Consider the following 18,380-nt stretch of genomic DNA (forward strand, 5'->3'; position numbering starts at 1 on the left):
ATGATAGAAACTAGCTCTAAAACTTCCTGTTTCAAAATTTCACTGTGTGTCCACTAAGTTCTTTCTGGCTGTGGACAGCAGGCCCACCCCACGCCGCAGACCCACCCCATGCCGGAGGCCCACCCCACGCCGCAGACCCACCATGGCCCCATGAACAGGCCAGCTGAGAGCTGCAGCCACTGCCCAGGGCTCCCTGTTCTGTGCTCGGCTGCCTGATCCAACTGGCCAGGGTTCTGCTTTCTCTATGTGTAGAAACAAAAACCAGGAGTACGAGTTGACAAAAAGCAGATTTTTATTAAACAGAGGTACAAATGTGTTTCATTTTCTAATAAATCTCTTTCACAAATCACCTTGCTGTTTCACTCTTCTTGAATGATCACTTTTAAACAACACTGTCTGACCATTTTGGCTTCTGCCAAGGTTAGCTTCTGTTCACAGGCTGAGTCTGACTTCTTCCCATCTCCTCCTAGTCGGGCCTTCCAAAACAATGCTCACCATTCTTTCACATTGACTTCAGTTTTGAAAAGAAAAGTTATCTTACAAAGTAGTATGTATAACTCTGTAATATGTAAAGTGAGGCAATGATACAACCAATTTTAAAAATAACCTTCCATGACGATTTTCATCTGCATCCACCTGCTTATTAGTAAGAATCTTTTTCCAGGTTTACTGCACACCCAATTTCCCTTCTGTGAAAAACTTTTGAACATCACCACACCCTCCAACTTCTCCTCTCACCTATATTTAAAAGGGTCTGCTCTTTATCCAAAAATCTATACTACGTAATTTTCAGAATATTCCTTCAATCCCCAAACAAATTTTTGAGATCCTTGTGCTAGATTTCACTATCTTAATATGAAAACCAATAATCACCTATTAAAATTCAATACAGGCCAAGCACAGTGGCTAACACCTGTAATCCCAACATTTTGAGAGGCCAAGGCAGGTGGATCACCTGAGGTCAGGAGTTTGAGACCAGCCTGACCAATAAGGTAAAACCCCGTCTCTACTAAAAATACAAAAATCAGCCAGGTGTGGTTGCAGACGCCTGTAGTCCCAGCTACTCAGGAGGCTGAGGCAGGAGAATAGCTTGAACCCAGGAGGCAGAGGTTGCAGTGAGCCAAGATCATGATCCAGCCTGGACGATAGAGACTCCGTCTCAAAAAAAAAAAAAATTAATAAGTACATAAATAGGCCAGGCATGGTGGCTAATGCCTGTAATCCCAACATTTTGGGAGGTCAAGGTGGGTGGACCACCTGAGGTCGGGAGTTCAAGACCAGCCTGACCAACATGAAGAAACCCCGTCTCTACTAAAACTACAAAATTAGCCGGGCATGGTGGCGCATGCCTATAATCCCAGTTGCTCGATAGGCTGAGGCAGAAGAATTACTTGAACCTGGGAGGCAGAGGTTGCCGTGAGTCAAGAGCGCACCACTGCACTCTGGCCTGGGCAACAAGAGCGAAACTCTGTCTCAAAAAAAAAAAAAAAAGTAAATAAATAAAACACAATACAATACAGCTAATATGATTTCCCTAAGAAGCTGTTCTATGAGCTGAACCAGAGGCAAACACTGTTTGCCAGAAGACTCACAGATTCCCATACTAATAAGGTCTTTATCCAGTGGAGTCCTGCTTCTATGAAATGTTGAGGCATTCGCTTCCTGTTCATCAATTTCTTTTTCCTTCTCTGCTTCTTTTCTGGCTTCAATGTCCCGTAATTCATAAACGGAAATTATTTACAAGTGATCTCATTAGCAGGTGTGAAAACACACAGGCTGGCTGAGCCCTGACCCCAATGCCAAGCTATCCCAGCCTCTGTGGCTACTGCACACACCTACCCACAGGCCCCCACCTGCCCTGGTGGAAACCCCAACTCAGTTGTGCAGTTTCAAACAGTGTCTTCTTTTTACAGATCCAAGGTCCAGGCTGCCTCTGCTGATGCTCTCCAGCCTCCTTCTGTGAAGTCCCTAAAATTGTTAACCCTGCTAATGGCTCTCACAAAACCCAATGTGATCTGCTCCATAGACGCAGCATCCAGCTGCTTTGTAAGGACAAGAAGGAGCTAGAATTCTCACACACAAAAGTCCTGGTTCAAATGTAAATGGCAAAGCCACTTTGAGAAACTACAAACACACACTTACCCCAGGACCTAATAAATTCCACTCCAAGTGTTTACCCAAAGGGAGAACATATGTTCACTAAAGTACGTGTTCACAGCACAATCGTGGCAGCTCTACATGGCCAAAAACAAGAAAGCCTGGGCGCGGTGGCTCACGCTTGTAATCCCAACACTTTGGGAGGCCCAGGTGGGGGGATCACTTGAGCCCAGGAGTTCAAGACCAGCCTTGCAACACAGTAACACCTTGTCTCTACAAAAAAATCAAAAAACTAGCCGGGCATCGTGACATGTCTGTGGTCCTTGCAACACAGGAGGCTGAGGTAGGAGGATCATTTGAGCCTAGGAGGACAAGGCTGCAGTGAGCCAACATCAGGTCACTGCGTACACCCTGGGTGACACAGAAAGAACCTGTCTCAAAAAAACAAACAAACAAAAACCAAAAACAATTAAATGTCCTTCAATAGGAGAATGAACTAACAAACAGTACTAAACCTATAAAATGGAAAACTTCCCAATAATGAAAACGAAGTCACAATACACACAACAGTGAGTGAATCTGAAAATCATTCTCCAAAGCAAAGCAGGAAAGAGAGCATACTATACAGTTATATTGCTGTGACACTCAGAGCAGGCAAAATGAATCCAATCTGAGGGCAGGGGAGTATCCTGGCTGCAAGTGCCAAGGGGCACAAGGATCTTTCCGGGTGACGGGAATGGTCTACATGATGAACAGGTTACCTGCTAACTTCACTGAAACAGACAAAATGCAGTATTTTATCACAAATCATCTCAATAATTTTAAAAATTAGCACATAAAAGAATTTTAATTTAAAAAAATACTTGGATATGATAAAAGTTTAGTGTTTTAGTGTTTTCAGTTATTCTTCATATGTGTGAGTGTGGTATGTCCGATCTCAGCGCACCACCAGGTCATGTGTGCCTCCAAGGCCATACCTGGATCTCTGCAGTAATGGCTGCGTGTAAGGCTGACTCCAACCCTCCATCAGCCATGAAGTTGCCCACCAGAAGATCAATCATGAATTGATGACCTGGACTCATGTTCTCTTCATTGCCTGAAACTGAAATAGAAAGTGTGTGCCAATTTGAGTGAAACGCCATCCCCTCCCAGCACCCTGACCCATGCCCTCTCCTGTTCCTTCCCCGAGCCCACCTGTGCAGGGCAGGAGAGCAGAGAGTGCCCGGTCTGGCTTCCCGGCGGTGGGCGGCAGCACGGACCAGCCTCTCTGCAGCACGGCCTGGGCGGCCGACTGCACGGTGCTCAGCAGCATGCCCGCGCTGCTGGCCAGGGTCACCACCGCCTGCTTCAGGCTATTCAGGAGGACGCTGCCCAGACCTAAGCCAGGGAATTCCGGGTCAACCTGGTGACTAATGGCAGCATGCAACTGAAAGGAGAAAAACAATTTTCACTTAGAACCCCTAAAAATGAGTGAATTTCAAAGTCTTATTAAACACTGAATAAAACTCAATTTGAAGTATTATTTAAATAGACAAAATAACTCCTCAGTTTATGTATTTTTAAAAACTGGACTAAAAAAACTCTTACCCACAATAGTTGAAGTATTTTCTAGAGGAATTTTTTTAACCCCACTATGAACACGTATATGGAAAAGCTCAAGATCAGCAGAGGAGCTAAACAACTAGCAACAGCAACCTCCACCCCGCCCCAACAATCTGCACCAAACACAGAAGTAATGGCTACAATGTAACCACAAAAGCTGCCACAGGTGGTGGCTCATGCCTGTAATCCCAGCACTTTGGGAGGCCAAGGTGGGAAGCTCACTTGAGATCAGGAGTTCAAGATCAGCCTGGCCAACATAATGAAACCCCATCTCTATAAAAAAATCAGCCGGGCGTGATGGTACACACCTGTAGTCCCAGCTACTTGGGAGGCTGAGGCAGGAGAATCACTTGAACCTGGTAGGCCAAGACTGTACCACTGCATTCCAACCTGGGTGACAAAGTGACACCCTGTCTTAAAAAAAAAAAAAAGCTGCTAAAAATTAGATTGCGGAGCTGAGAGTACACAAGGAAACTCCTCAAGTGCAAAACCAAAATTCACATGGGCACACACAGCAGGAATCAAGAGGTTCCGGGCTCTGAAAGCAGAGCCAAGCCGCCAGGCTTCAGAACAACCTCCCACACGGGAATGCACACAAGGACCCACTGAACCCGAGCTTCCTGCAGAAGGCTGGGAGCCACCCAGGATCACCTGCCTGCCAGCCAACCCCAGCCAGGGGGCAACACACCGCCCGTCCCAGGCTTTGGGTAGCAAGAGGCCCCACGAGAAAACAGAGACCCAGCCTTGCGCTGTGAGTAGAAGTGAAATCAAAAGCACACCACTCATCTAGGTATAGATATCACGGGTCAGGAAATGACCACCGAAACTCACCTAGAGTCTGTGAAACCTACAGAACCCTCAGGACCCCGGAGAGGCAAATGCAAAACCATACGCTGGGACACCTAGACAGCCTAAGACATACACAAGGCCATGCTCCACAGCACCGACCAGAACAGAAACATCACTGCAAACCAGGAGGGGCAGCAAACACCTGGGGTGCACCCACGCAAACGCCAGGAAGCCACAGGTATGGTGATAAATGGGTGCTACAGAGGACTAGAGGAGAAGCACGCTCCAGACCTCTGCTCAGTTCATTACTGCAACTAAACTCTACACTCAGTTCTGTACATTCTAGAAGCAGGGCAAAAAGCGGAGGGGCTGGAAGAGGGACACGATGGGTTGTTACACAGAAACCACTGTAATAAAAGGGAAAAATTACTCTGTCGAGAAAACCGTGGTTCTTGTCATTAAGTTATAGGGTTTTATTACAAAGACAAAGAAAAGATGATGATCAAAGACTTCAGCTTTAGTTTTGCCGGGGAGGAAGACTTTTGTAGCTTTTATTTTGACCCTAACCATAAACTTCATGGTGAGGAAAGGAAGGTATTGCTGTAGGGAGCTGAAATTACTGAGTAGATCGAGCTTGTCCAACCCACGGCCTGAGGGCAGCATGTGGCCCAGGACGGCTTTGAATGTGGCCCAAAGTAAAATTTCTTAAAACAACATGAGATATTTTTGGGATTTTTTTAAAGCTCATCAGCTATTGTTAGTGTATTTTATGTGTAGCCCAATACAATTCTTCTTTCAGTGTGGCCCAGGGAAACCAAAAGACTGGACCCTCCTGGAGCAGGGTTTTCACAGTACAAGGGAGAGACAGGCCAGCACTGGTCTCTCAGCTGAGCACTGTCTCTCTCCATCACCTGTGATCTCACCCAGTCATTTCTCCACACACAACAACAGTAAAACAGTAAGAATGCCAACAAACTAGTGATTATAGCAAAAATAACACAATCCATATACACTCTTCCTGCATGCCGAGGCTGACTTCCAGGACTAACATAAAATAAACAGATAAAGTTTTTTAAGCCTTGCGTCCATTATTAGTGCATCACAATTTTACTTTAAAATACTTCACCGAACAGACTAAAACCTATGTCCTTCAAAATACATAAACCTTCTTACAAATCCCTAAGACACTTATAAAAGGAGCAAGAGGAAGGGAAATCACGAATACCTGAAGTCGGGGAAGATTCAGCGTTGCCACGGCCACGCACTCTTTCTCCTGAGGCAGGGGCCAGTCCACGGAGCCGTCCATCCCCTCACTCACCTGCCGCAGCAGGAGATCCAGCTGCTCAGAAGTCACTGAGCAAATATCTGCCCCAAAAGGGACATGGAGGCCAATGGACCACTCAGAACACGATGACCAAGCACAGCTCTAAGAGGAAACGCAACAATCTAAAATGAATCTCCAAATGTAGCTGCTGGTCTGTCCCACAGGAGTCAGCAGCGTGTGTGATGGAGCTGCCTTATATTACTACCTGTCATCCCTCTTAACTGCCCAGTCCAAAGGCATTCATGGGTGTCTAGGTCACACACTATCAGCTTCCAATTTTCCCACCCATTTCACTAGCCCCATCTCACTTGGCCAACCTCAAAAAGTAAAAACATTTTTAAAGATCTTTTCACTCTCAAAATGATTAATGCACATTAATGGATGGCAGTGAGGATCTCCATCCACTTGAAGCGGTATAACAGCAACTCTAACTAGACAATGAATTGTTAGACACACATAACACACACACTACCTTTCATAGTGACAGAACAGGTAATCGGCAAAAATCTAGGAGAACTGTAGAACACCTTCAATAAACTGGATCTAATTTATAGAACACTTCACCCAAGAACAGCAAAATACATACACTTTTTTTTTTTTTTTTTGAGACAAGAGTCTCACTCTGTCACCCAGGCTAGAGTGCAGTGGCGCGATCTCAGCCCACTGCAAGCTCTGCCTCCTGGGTTCACGCCATTCTCCTACCTCAGCCTCCTGAGTAGCTGGAACTACAGGTGCTCACCACCATGCCTGGCTAATTTTTTTTTTTTTTAATTTTTATTTTTAGTAGAGACGGGGTTTCGCCATGTTAGCCAGGATGGTCTTGATCTCCTGACCTCATGATCCACCTGCCTCGGCCTCCCAAAGTGCTGGGATTACAGGCATGAGCTACCGTAACCAGCCATACATATACTTTATATATACTTTTTTTAAATTTTATTTTTTTTTTGAGATGGAGTCTAGCTCTGTCACCCAGGCTAGAGTGCAGTCGCGTGATCTCAGTTCACTGCAAGCTCCGCCTCCCGGGCTCAAGCCAGTCTCCCGCCTCAGCGTCCCGAGTAGCTGGGACTACAGGCGCCCACCATCACGCCCGGGTAATTTTTTTTGGTATTTTTAGTAGAGATGGAGTTTCACCGTGTTAGCCAGGATGGTCTCGATCTCCTGACCTCGTGATCTGCCTGCCTCAGCCTCCCAAAGTGCTGGACCATACATATACTTTTTAAGCACATACAGACCATACATATACTTTTTATACATATATGTATACACATATGTATATACAGACCATACATATACAGACCATACATATACTTTTTAAGCACATACAGAATGTTCACTAAGAGAGAACATATCCTGACACATAAATTTAACAAATTTAAAAGAAATGAAATCATATGCAGTTTTTCCTCCAATCACAATGGTATTAAACTAGAAATCATTAATACAACAATCTGCAAACACTTCAAAATTAAACAACACACTTAATAATCCATGGGTCAAGGCCGGGTGCAGTGGCTCATGAGTGTAATCCCAACACTGTGGGAGGCCAAGTTGGGGGGATCACCTGAGGCCAGGAGTTGAAGATCAGCCTGGCCAACATGGAGAAACCCCATCTCTACTGAATATACAAAAAAATTAGCCGGGCATGGTGGCGGGTGCCCGTAGTCCTAGCTACTTAGGAGGCTGAGGCAGGAGACTGGCGGGAGGCTGAGGCAGGAGACTGGCTTGAGCCCAGGAGGCGGAGCTTGCAGTGAACTGAGATCACGCGACTGCACTCCAGCCTGGGTGACAGAGCTAGACTCAATCTCAAAAAAAATAAAATTAAAAAAAAGTATATATAAAGTATATGTATGGCTGGGCACGGTGGCTCACGCCTGTAATCCTAGCACTTTGGGAGGCCGAGGCAGGTGGATCACGAGGTCAGGAGATCAAGACCATCCTGGCTAACATGGTGAAACCCTGTCTCTACTAAAAATAAAAATTAAATAAAAAAAAAATTAGCCAGGCATAGTGGCAGGCACCTGTAGTTCCAGCTACTCAGGAGGCTGAGGCAGGAGAATCGCTTGAACCCAGGAGACAGAGGTTCCAGTGAGCCGAGATCATGTCATTGCACTCCAGCCTGGGCAACAGCAGTGAAACTCTGTATTGAAGAAAAAAAAAAATAATAATAATCCATGGGTCAAAGAACAATTCTCAAAAGAAATTAGAAAATATTTTGAGCATAAATGAAGATGCACCAAAATTTGTGGGTTTAATGAAAGCACTGCTTAGAGGAAAATTTATGGCATCAAATCATTATATATTACAAAAAAGATAAGTCTAAATCAGCAACCTAAGTTTCCACCTTAAGAAACTAGAAAAAGAGCAAAGTGAACACAAAACAAGCCAAAGGGACAAATGACAAGATAAAAGCAGACACCAATGAGATTGAAAGCAAAAAAACAAGGGAAAAATTAATGAAACTTAAAGATCATTCTTTGAAAAGATCAACAAAATTGAAAAACTCTAGCAAAACTGACAAAGAAAAAGACAGAAAAGATACAAATTATCAGTATCAGGAATGAATGAAGGGACATCACTGCAGGCCCCACAGACTTCAGACAGTTAGCAAGAGAACACTAAGGAAAACTTGACACGTAAAAATCAGACAACTTAGATGAAATAAAGCAATGTCTGAGTGCCACAAACCAGGAAAATCCTCCTAGAAACAAACAGGTCACCTGAATTGTTCTATATCTGTTAAATAAATTGAATCTGTAAAATATTTTTTTTTTTTTTTTTTTTTTTGAGCCGGAGTCTCACTCTGTCACCCAGGCTGGAGTGCATTGGTGCAATCTCAGCTCTCTGCAATCTCCACCTCCCAGGTTCAAGTGATTCTCCTGCCTTAGCCTCCTGAGTAGCTGGGATTATAGGTGCACGCCACCAAGCTCGACTAATTTTTTGTATTTTTAGTAGAAATGGGGTTTCACCATGTTAGCCAGGCTGGTCTCAAACTCCTGACCTCAGGTGATCCACCTGCCTCAGCCTCCCAACGTGCTGGGATTATAGGCATGAGCCACCGTGCCCGGCGTGAAATCTTTCAGAAAGAAATCTCCAGGTTCAGATGGATTCAAAAACATTTGAAGAACAAATAACACTAATTCTACACAATCCCTTATAGAAAATGGAAAAGGAGGGAACACATGCCAATACTCTGTATAAGGTCAGCTTTCCCCTGACAGAAAGTCAGACGAGATAGTATAATACAAAGAAAGAAAACTGCAAACCAACATCCCTGATGAGCAACAACAGAAAAATCCTCAAAAACGTGTTAGCGAGTCAAATTTAGCAATATAGAAACAGAATAGGGCCGGGCGCAGTGGCTCACGCCTGTAATCATAGGAATTTGGGATGCCAAGGAGGGTGGATCACTTGAGGTCAGGAGTTGGAGACCAGGCTGGCCAACATGGTGAAACCACATCTCTACTAAAAACAAACAACAAGCAAACAAAATTAGCCAGGTGTGGTGGTGCACACCTCTAATCCTAGCTACTCAGGAAGCTGAGGCAGGAGAATTGCTTGAACCCAGGAGGCAGAGGTTGCAGAGAGCTGAGATTGCACCAATGCACTCCAGCCTGGGTGACAGAGTGAGATTCTGTCTCAAAAAAAAAAAAGAAATAGAGTAGTAAATTGTGGCCAAGTGATGCCTATCCCAGTAACACAAGGCTTGGTCAGTATTTAAAAATCAGGCTGGTGTAGTGTCTCACACCTGTAATCCCAGCACTTTGGGAGGCCAAGGCAGGCAGATCACTTGAGCTCAGGATTTCAAGACCAGCCTGGGCAACATAGTGAAATGCCATCTCTAAAAAAGAAAAAAAAAAGTTTAAGAAAAAAAAAGTAAAAATCATCAATGTAATACGCCATACTAACACACTAAAGAAGGAAAACTGCATGACCATTTCATTTGAGATTAAAAGCATTTAACCAATTTTAACACCCATTCAGGACTTTTTAAAAGCTTCTAAAAGGGGGAATTAAGGCTGGGCGCGGTGGCTCACGCCTGTAATTCCAGCACTTTGGGAGGCTGAGGCAGGCGGATCACAAGGTCAGGAGATCGAGACCACCCTGGCTAATGTGGTGAAATCCCGTCTCTACTAAAAATACAGAAAGTTAGCCGGGCACGGTGGCAGGTGCCTGTAGTCCCAGCTACTCGGGAGGCTGAGGCAGGAGAATGGCGTGAACCCAGGAGGCGGAGTTTGCAGTGAGCCGAGATCACACCACTGCACGCCAGCCTGGGCATAGAGCGAGACTCCGTCTCAAAAAAAAAAAAAAAAAATTTGAGGGGAATTAAAGAAACTGCCTTAATCTGGTAATAAGGCACCTACATAAATATGCGCAGCTAACATCACAGTTGATGGTGAAAGACTGAACTGCTTTCCCCTACAGTCAGGAGCAAGGCAGGGCACCCACTGTCACCTCTCCTATTCAGCTTCACACTGCAAGTCCTGGCCAGGGCAATCAGGCCAGGAAAAACACATAAAAGGCAAGCAGATTGGAAAGGAAGAAATGAAACTGCCCCTCTATACAGATAGTATTTAACTGTCCATGAAGAAAACCCAAGGAACTACAATGAAGCTCATAATAAATGAGTTTAGCACAACTGCAGGACACAAGAACAACAAACAAAACTCTGGTATTTCCTACATACTGGTAATGAACAACTGGAAACCAAAGTCCTCCAAAATACCAAATCAAGCTCTATATTCAGTACCTGGGCCGGCCCACAGGTAATTCCCACTATGTGTTTGGCGTCCAGTCCTGGGAATGCCGCAGGTTCTGGCTTGGTCACGCGCAACGTGTCAAAGTGCTGGCACTGCTTGTTGCTCCCCCAGCTGTGGACCTCACTGTCCTCAGTCAGAGCCAGGCAGTGGGTGGAGCCTGCAGCCACATCAATCACCTTCTTCCCTGCAAGGAAAGAGGGATGTGGATGCAGCTTCAAGCCTATGACTTCTGCTGCAAGAAAGATATTTCCACCAGGCCATTCAGGTCAGAAAGCTTTTAACATTAACTTCTTGAGGATAAACTGTTGCTTTACTATTAAGCACAATTCATTTGCTTTGGGTGTGTTATTAAAACTCCTGTATTTTGTCAGCTACAATTTGTTAGGACCCACAGCCTACAAAGATCATAATACTAGGATACGAAAAGGATCTGTTCTTTTTTCTCCTCCTCATTCAGATTTTCATTCAGAAAGAAACAAGGTGCTTTTAATTAACTATTAGATCATATTCTCCCATCCCAGATATAACAATGCACAGCACACTCTTCACTGAGGAAGGCTTCCTAAGAAGAAATCTATTGTTCTCTCAGAGTTAGGTGATATCACTATTTAAAATGTTGTTCCTATTTAAACACTCAGCAAAATATTCTATTTTTCCTTCCTGGTAAATCTAACATGACCAACACAAAGGGTGTTTCGCAGAAATGTCAACATATAAAATAATTCAGCTGAAAAACCACACTGCAGTAAGGGGAACAGTTCTCTCCTAGGAACCTACCATAAGTTAACATCAGCAACAACAAAAGGTGTTTTCAACAGTAGTTTAAATACTCTCAAAGTAAACGATTTCTGTATCTAATAATTGTTGTAGCTTTCCTATACTAATGGAGGGGAATATAAACAAGGAGGCAAGTGAAATTCAAATACCATTCAATGACACAGAGTAAACTTCTTACTCTGCAACTTATCTCAGAAGCTTAGAAAATAAATACCGTATGGGCACACAAAACTCTTAGACATCAAGGTATTAACATGCTTTAAAATAAAACTAATGGAGAAAGGAGCTGGCAAGTCTTACTTAAAAGTCCCACTTCCAAACCCACTTGGTAAAGAAGCAAACACACAAAGAATGTATACAGTAACCAGTACCCAACGAACTACAGCCCCCACACACAATGCAGCCCAAGGCCTGCTTCTGTGAAGACACTGGTGTTGGAACACAGCCAGGTCCACCTGCTTCAAATACAATCTGGCCCTTTAAGAAAAAGGCTGCCCACCCTGAGAGAGAGAACCCTAAAGAGTCCATCTGATGTACCTCTCACTGCCTTTTCCCTTCTTCCTACTTTCTTGTCAACTTGCCTGCCCTCAACAGTTCTCGACTAGGATGAAGACTATCTCCCAACCACTAGGCCAAGTGGTACAGAAAAGTCCAGTTTTACCTTAGAAAAATCCCTCCAGCATCATAGTTTTGATGGCCCCCACCCCAACTTCCTGCAGCATAACATCCCTCGTAAGAACACCACAGAAGAATCTCCGGGTCTTCTTGCGGAGGCTCCCATCCTCTCTCTGCCTGCACCGGTAGCCCACACTCAAGGCGCCGACACTCTTATCTACGTAGCTTGGCTTCCATCTGTTCCCTCCAACTACAATGCATGCTGGACACCTTTGCAACTGAGCAAGCAGGAATCACCCAGCAAGGATGAGTTCACATGAGAGCGTCCCAGGTGGACCCAATCCCACCTCCCAATGTGGCCCCACAGCACAACGCACACTCATGGTCTCAGTGTGCCTGAAGTACAAGTACAGGTGACCTCACCACACAGAGGGAACCCTTACTGAGTCCAGCCTGCTGAGTGATGAATGTGTGCCTGCCACAGAAAGTGGCAGTGTTTGTAAAACTCAATGGGTTTAAATTAAATTTGGTAAGAATAACTCAAAGCCATTTTTTAATAGAGACACATCCACTTTCCACTTAGTATCAATACCTACATCAAGCTGGCAGTAGAAGTTTCTAATGACAGTCCATTCATGGAATGTCAGGTTAAGAACATAAAACCTGCAAACTTTAAAAGATTACTAAAGAAACTGTCCTGAAGGGTTTTAAAAGTTTACATTTGCACTCACCTTGCAAGCCTTCTAAGAGTCTTGGATAACGAACATCTTCCTCTGTTCCGTGTCCAAGTCTCTGGTTGTCACCTTTTCCCCATGAATAAACTTGGCCACTTTTCATCAAAGCAATGGAAAACTGACTTCCATAGAGGACTTTGACCACATCTAAGTCTTGAAGCTTTTCAATCAGCTTTGGGGTTTTGCAGCCATCACTACCACCTCTGCCCAATTTCCCATAGTCACCATCTCCCCAAGACCACACTTGCCCTAAAAAATACAAATGCATTTAAATAACAAGAACTCTGCACTTTAATGAAAAATTTTAAATGACTGAAAATAATATAATAAAAAATGCACACTAATCTAGACCACCCATGTGCACAGTTAACACTACAAGGGTGGTTACTGAGCAAATGAAATCTAGGTGACACTTGAGGTTGACATAGAAGCAATAAAGACAGGGAAAGCTGAGTTTTCTTTTTGTTTTCATTCCATGAAAAACAAAAGTCCTGATTCTTACTAGCCTGGGCTCAATGTTCACTGCTTCACAGAACCAAAGGCCCACTGCCTCCGTAACACACAGTAACTGGGGCCCAGCACACTGCAGACGCTTGCAGACCACCCTCCTGTTTGCCTGCTGCTTCTGTTGCCACCGTGCGGACTGCTGGTCAACCGTACCACTGTATGTGTTTCCAACTGCATGTATCAACATAATTATGTAAGTTGATAAAATGCTCACACAGAGATGGTGGCAGCTGCAAACCAGCTGACAGGCCCCAGGCAAACAAGCCCAGTAACCACGGGGGCCTCTTCACCAATGCTACTGAGCCCCACACCCACTGGGCGACAGGGTGGGCGGCCTCATGAGGCCCACTGTACTCCTCATCTCACTTCCTCCAGAGAAGCTGCCGTGAGTGTTCTCGAGGGCCTGTCCAGGGTGGCGAGAGCCCTACGTACCGTTCTCAGTGACAGCAGGGTTTGAGCGTCCCCACTCCCACACACCACATTGATGACCTTCAGTCCTTTAAGCCCAGCTACCAGCATCGGAATGGCCTCGTCCTCACTGGAGCCTTCAAACAGATAGGACGGCCGTTACTAAGTCCTGTAAGAGGCCACCTCCTGCTGCATGCTCCCACTCATGCAGAACAGACATACCGTGGCCCAGCCAGCCATAGTTCCCACGGCCCCAGGTGTACAGCTCCCCCTTGGCAGTGATGGCCGTGCTGTAAGTGCTCCCACAAGCGATGTGCACCACGTCCTTCCTGGCCTGCTTTCCAGAGTAGGCGGAGATCACCTTAGGCTCCTCCAGAGGCCCTGGGGAGGAAGGGAACAAACATGAATGCCCTTCTTCTTGGTGCTATTTCTTATTAGTGTTAGCAAAGGAAATTCACTATCCAAATTTAGACCATCACAGCATCAGGCCAGTTTCACATTCCAGGTACCTAATAAAACAAGAAAGACAGAATTCAAACACCTAACACCTCCATGACTTTTTGTTCAGTTGGAACCCGATGCCAAGCATGGTATCCAGTAGAAATATAAAAACAGTGTTTGTTAAAGACTTGTACAATAGGCCGGGCACGGTGGCTCACACCTGTAATCCCAGCACTTTGGGAGGCCGAGGTGGGTGGATCACCTGAGGTCAGGTGATCCCCAACTGACCTCAACACGGTGAACCTTCAACACGGTGAAACCCCATCTCTACTAAAAATACAAAATTAGCTGGGCATGGTGGCAGGCGCCTGTAATCCCAGCTACTTGGAAGGCCGAGGCAGGAGAATCGCTTGAACCCGGGAGGTGGAGGTTGCAGTGAGCTGAGATCACACCACTGCACTCCAACTTGGGCAACAAGAGCAAAACTCCATCTCAAAAAAAAAAAAAAGACTTGTACAATAAAGTCCATTGCAGCTTTATTCACAATGGCCCAAAACCATGGTCCATCTGCAACAGAAGGAATGACTTACTCATACACCCAACAACATGGCTGTACCTCAAGACATCACGCTAAGTGAAAGACGCCAGAAACAAAACACCACACACTATATGGTTTTGTTTATATTAGATTATGGAAAAGACAAAATAATAACAACAGAGGGCAGATCAGAGGTTGTCAGGAACTGGAGGTAGGAAGGGGGCATCAACTCAAATCCCTGGAAGCGATGGGAGCGCCCCATGTCTTGATGGTGGTGACCCAACTGTGTGCACTTGTCAAAACCCATCCAACTCTACATCTGAAACTCAGTCATCTGGTTGTATGTAAGCCTCATAAAGCTGACTGACATTTACATGTATTTATTAAATGAATGTGGATGGAATGAAGCCAGCATTCTGCAATCTATACTTTATAAATGAAAAGTATGAGGCAGTGGGGATTAGGGAAGAGAAGTCTTACTAGTTGAAGAAATTGCGAAGTTAGCAAAATATCCTATTCTTAGGATCCAGAATATGTTCCTATGATGGATGACATTTTCTTGAGAATCTATAGAAGCCAGGCCTCTCCAACGACATGGTTTACTCACTTTGTGACCTACTAGTTTGCAAAATACGCACACACAGTGGCACAGGCGCACACAGGGACAGCCCAATGACTCTACTCCAGTACAAACTCTCCCTTATTCAGCTTAAGTTTCAACTTCCCCAAAAGGTTATCTCCAGCTTCTGCCATCTGCACTCATCTCTCTTCCTGCCTCGAAGTCCTAGAATAAGGCATAAGTTACTCACTCCAGCACTTACTCTCCACTGAGAAATGTTTTACTATGAAACATTTTATACAAAGTCAGTTATAAATACCATAGAGGAAGTAAGCAGACATACCACCCTGTCCTGTACCTTGACGTCTTTCAAGTCCCGTGTCCCCCATGTCAATCCCAGCCTTTAGGATCCAGTGTGAGAGTAACAGCTATAAATTCCATGGAGATCAGTCTTTTGTTTTTCACTCATTTTACATTTGTCTGAATCCCTTACAACACCGTCAGGGTTGGGCTGTTCTGAGGTTGGCATACATGTACCACACGATGCGCATCACTCTGCTTTTCTCCCAGTTTGGGATCTTCCCAGCAGATGCTGTCGGCAATGATGCCCTCAACTCCACCCTGTGGTGCGCATGGCCCATGCCCTCCAGGCTCCTCTCAAGGGACACAGGGCAGTCATGACTTCGCTCATTTCAAGCTCTGCTCTGCCCGCTCCCTGCTCAGGGCTCCGGCCCGCATGAAATGGGCTTGCTGGGTTGGTGTGTACATACATCCTTCATTTAAACCTAATGCCAAAGTTCCGCGCACAACAGCAAAGTACAAGAGGGTTCCCATCACTCCATGGGGCTGGCAGACCTCCCAATTCTTACAACCTGCCATTTATAACAACTTTGTTTTATCTCTGTTCCTTCACAATAAAAGGTTCCACCGAATAGGATAATATTAGGAAGAAACTGCTGACTTTTGCTCCTGTAAAAATAATATTATGGTTCAAGGAAAGGGTGACAACCTTATCTATGGGAGACAGGGTGAACTGTTTGTGAATAAAGGAACAGTGGTGTAGGATTTGTTTTGGTCAACTCCAGAGTGGGGATGCAGTTTGAGTAGATAGAAGGCTAGCCAAGGCTGCACGGGGTGGAGAAGAGCAGAAAGGCCAATTCCTGTTGCCCTCCATGCATGGGCAGAGCTCCTAAGCCATCACCAAGGAGGGGGCATATTGTAGCGTCCAGCTCCACCCCAGCGCTAAATGTCAGGGCAGCTGGAAAACACCTGGACACACTTCTGTGCTCCATCCTGTTTAGGATACGGCAACATAAAAGGAGAGTGTGTCCCCTACAGAAATGAGCAATACATACACAGTGTCCCCGTGGCCCAGCCGTCCGCCATCCCCACAGCCCCAAGAGTATACCTCTCCAGTGGCAGCCAAGGCTAGGTAGTGGTGACCATCAGAATGGGCAGCAATTTTTACAATATTTCTGGAGGCGAGGCCTTGGACCAACTGTGGGACCTACAAAAGGAAAAATACGAAGAAAAGCAGTCATCAGTCCAAGGAAAATGAAACCAGCTCAGCTCTCCTTTATTATGTATCCCTGAGCAAAGCCTGCTGTAACTGGAAGTAGGGCATAAGTCCTTGAGGGCACGGGCCGGCTCTCCAGCCCTTCCCACCCAGCACCAACAGAACAGCGGGCAGCATCCAAGTGTCTGTGACAAGACCAGAGCCGATGCAGGGGCAGGGCAGGCTAGCCCCATGCCACACAGACATGCAGCCGACAGGGAGGAACACCTCGCTTTAATGAAAACATGCCACGTCCCAATTTGCCACTATCCCCATGGGGCCCAACTCCCTCATCTGTCACCTGTCTGGCCCCAAAGTCAAATGAGTTTACACATGGAAATGAGTTTACAAATGGGAATCTCATGACTAGCAATGAGTTTCACTGTAAGGACTTCCTAATCTTCACAACCCAAATCTTGACAATATTACAACTGAGATCATTAAACATAATACACAATAAGCAGAAGCTTATCAGTCTTCAGAAATCAAATGGCTTAAAGAAACACCAGAGCTTGTGCATCTGTAGTACAGACCCTGCCCCCCAAGGGAACACTGCAGGCAGTGCCCAGAACACTCAACAGTGTGTCACTATTGTAGGCCTCTGTTTACATGCGGCCATTGTGTGACAGAATCAGGAAGCGCTTCTCTGCACAGGCAATCTGTGTGACTCCCAGGTTGGCCAGGCCTTCGCACTGGATTGGACCAATCACACTGGCATAGTATTTCCATCCTATTAACCCCCCATCTATGACCTCTTGCAATGATCCCTGTAAGATAAGAATATGCTGATTCAAAACATCAAAATAGCTCGTACCATACTGTATTACCTCATTTAGCAGGTATGATGAAGCAACTGAACAGGTTATTTTTCTGTTTCCATTGCATTTCATTTTAACAGAGCCCATTAAAAAGTGGTATAAATGGGCCGGGCGTGGTGGCTCATGCTTGTAATCCCAGCACTTTGGGAGGCCGAGGCGGGCGGATCATGAGGTCAGGAGATCGAGACCATGGTGAAACCCCGTCTCTACTAAAAATACAAAAAAAATTAGCCGGGTGTGGTGGCGGGCGCCTGTAGTCCCAGCTACTTGGAGAGGCTGAGGCGGGAGAATGGCGTGAACCCGGGAGGCGGAGCTTGCAGTGAGCCGAGACTGCGCCACTGCACTCCAGCCTGGGCGACAGAGCGAGACTCCGTCTCAAAAAAAAAAAAAAAAAAATAGTAGTATAAATGATGTTAAATACTAATGTATTTTAAAATGCTCAAACTATATCAGGGTCACCATTTTGTGCTTTAACAGGCAAAATCCCAAAAGCCCACACACAAGGCTGGGTGGGAGACCAGCATCCCTATTGGTGGTGAGAGAAATCAAGATGTACAGGAGCAATCTGGTGACAACCAGACCACACTAGGTGCACCCCCACCTGTGCGTGTGCACAGGCACATGCATGCACACATGGAGGACACATGTTCCAGGTCAGGCCTTGCAGAACTATTTGTGTTTTTTGTTGTTTTTGTTTGAGACAGAGTTTAACTCTTGTTGCCCAGCCTGGAGTGCAATGGCACGATCTTGGCTCACTGCAACCTCTGCCTCCCAGGTTCGAGCGATTCTCCTGCCTCAGCCTCCCGAGTAGGTGGGATTACAGGCATGTGCCACCACACTCGGCTAATTTTTGTATTTT

At 45.5% G+C, this 18,380-nt stretch overlaps 1 protein-coding gene across 1 annotated transcript; it reads right to left on the minus strand.

Annotated features, from left to right (window-relative positions):
• Nucleotides 1-274: 274 nt before the first annotated feature.
• On the minus strand, nucleotides 275-17,715 carry LOC129482491 (E3 ubiquitin-protein ligase HERC2-like). Its single transcript, XM_063640211.1, has 8 exons — nucleotides 17,531-17,715; nucleotides 15,507-16,655; nucleotides 13,833-13,991; nucleotides 12,693-12,944; nucleotides 10,560-10,753; nucleotides 5,714-5,914; nucleotides 3,292-3,523; nucleotides 275-3,199 (listed from the first exon to the last, which is right to left on the minus strand). Exons 2-8 carry the CDS (start codon nucleotides 15,535-15,537, stop codon nucleotides 3,051-3,053), a joined length of 1,218 nt encoding a protein of 405 aa, XP_063496281.1. The 5' UTR covers nucleotides 15,538-16,655; nucleotides 17,531-17,715; the 3' UTR covers nucleotides 275-3,050.
• Between the last annotated feature and the right edge of the window lie 665 nt (nucleotides 17,716-18,380).

Source organism: Symphalangus syndactylus, chromosome 5, assembly GCF_028878055.3.
Source record: "Symphalangus syndactylus isolate Jambi chromosome 5, NHGRI_mSymSyn1-v2.1_pri, whole genome shotgun sequence".
NCBI classification, from domain to species: Eukaryota; Metazoa; Chordata; class Mammalia; order Primates; family Hylobatidae; genus Symphalangus; species Symphalangus syndactylus.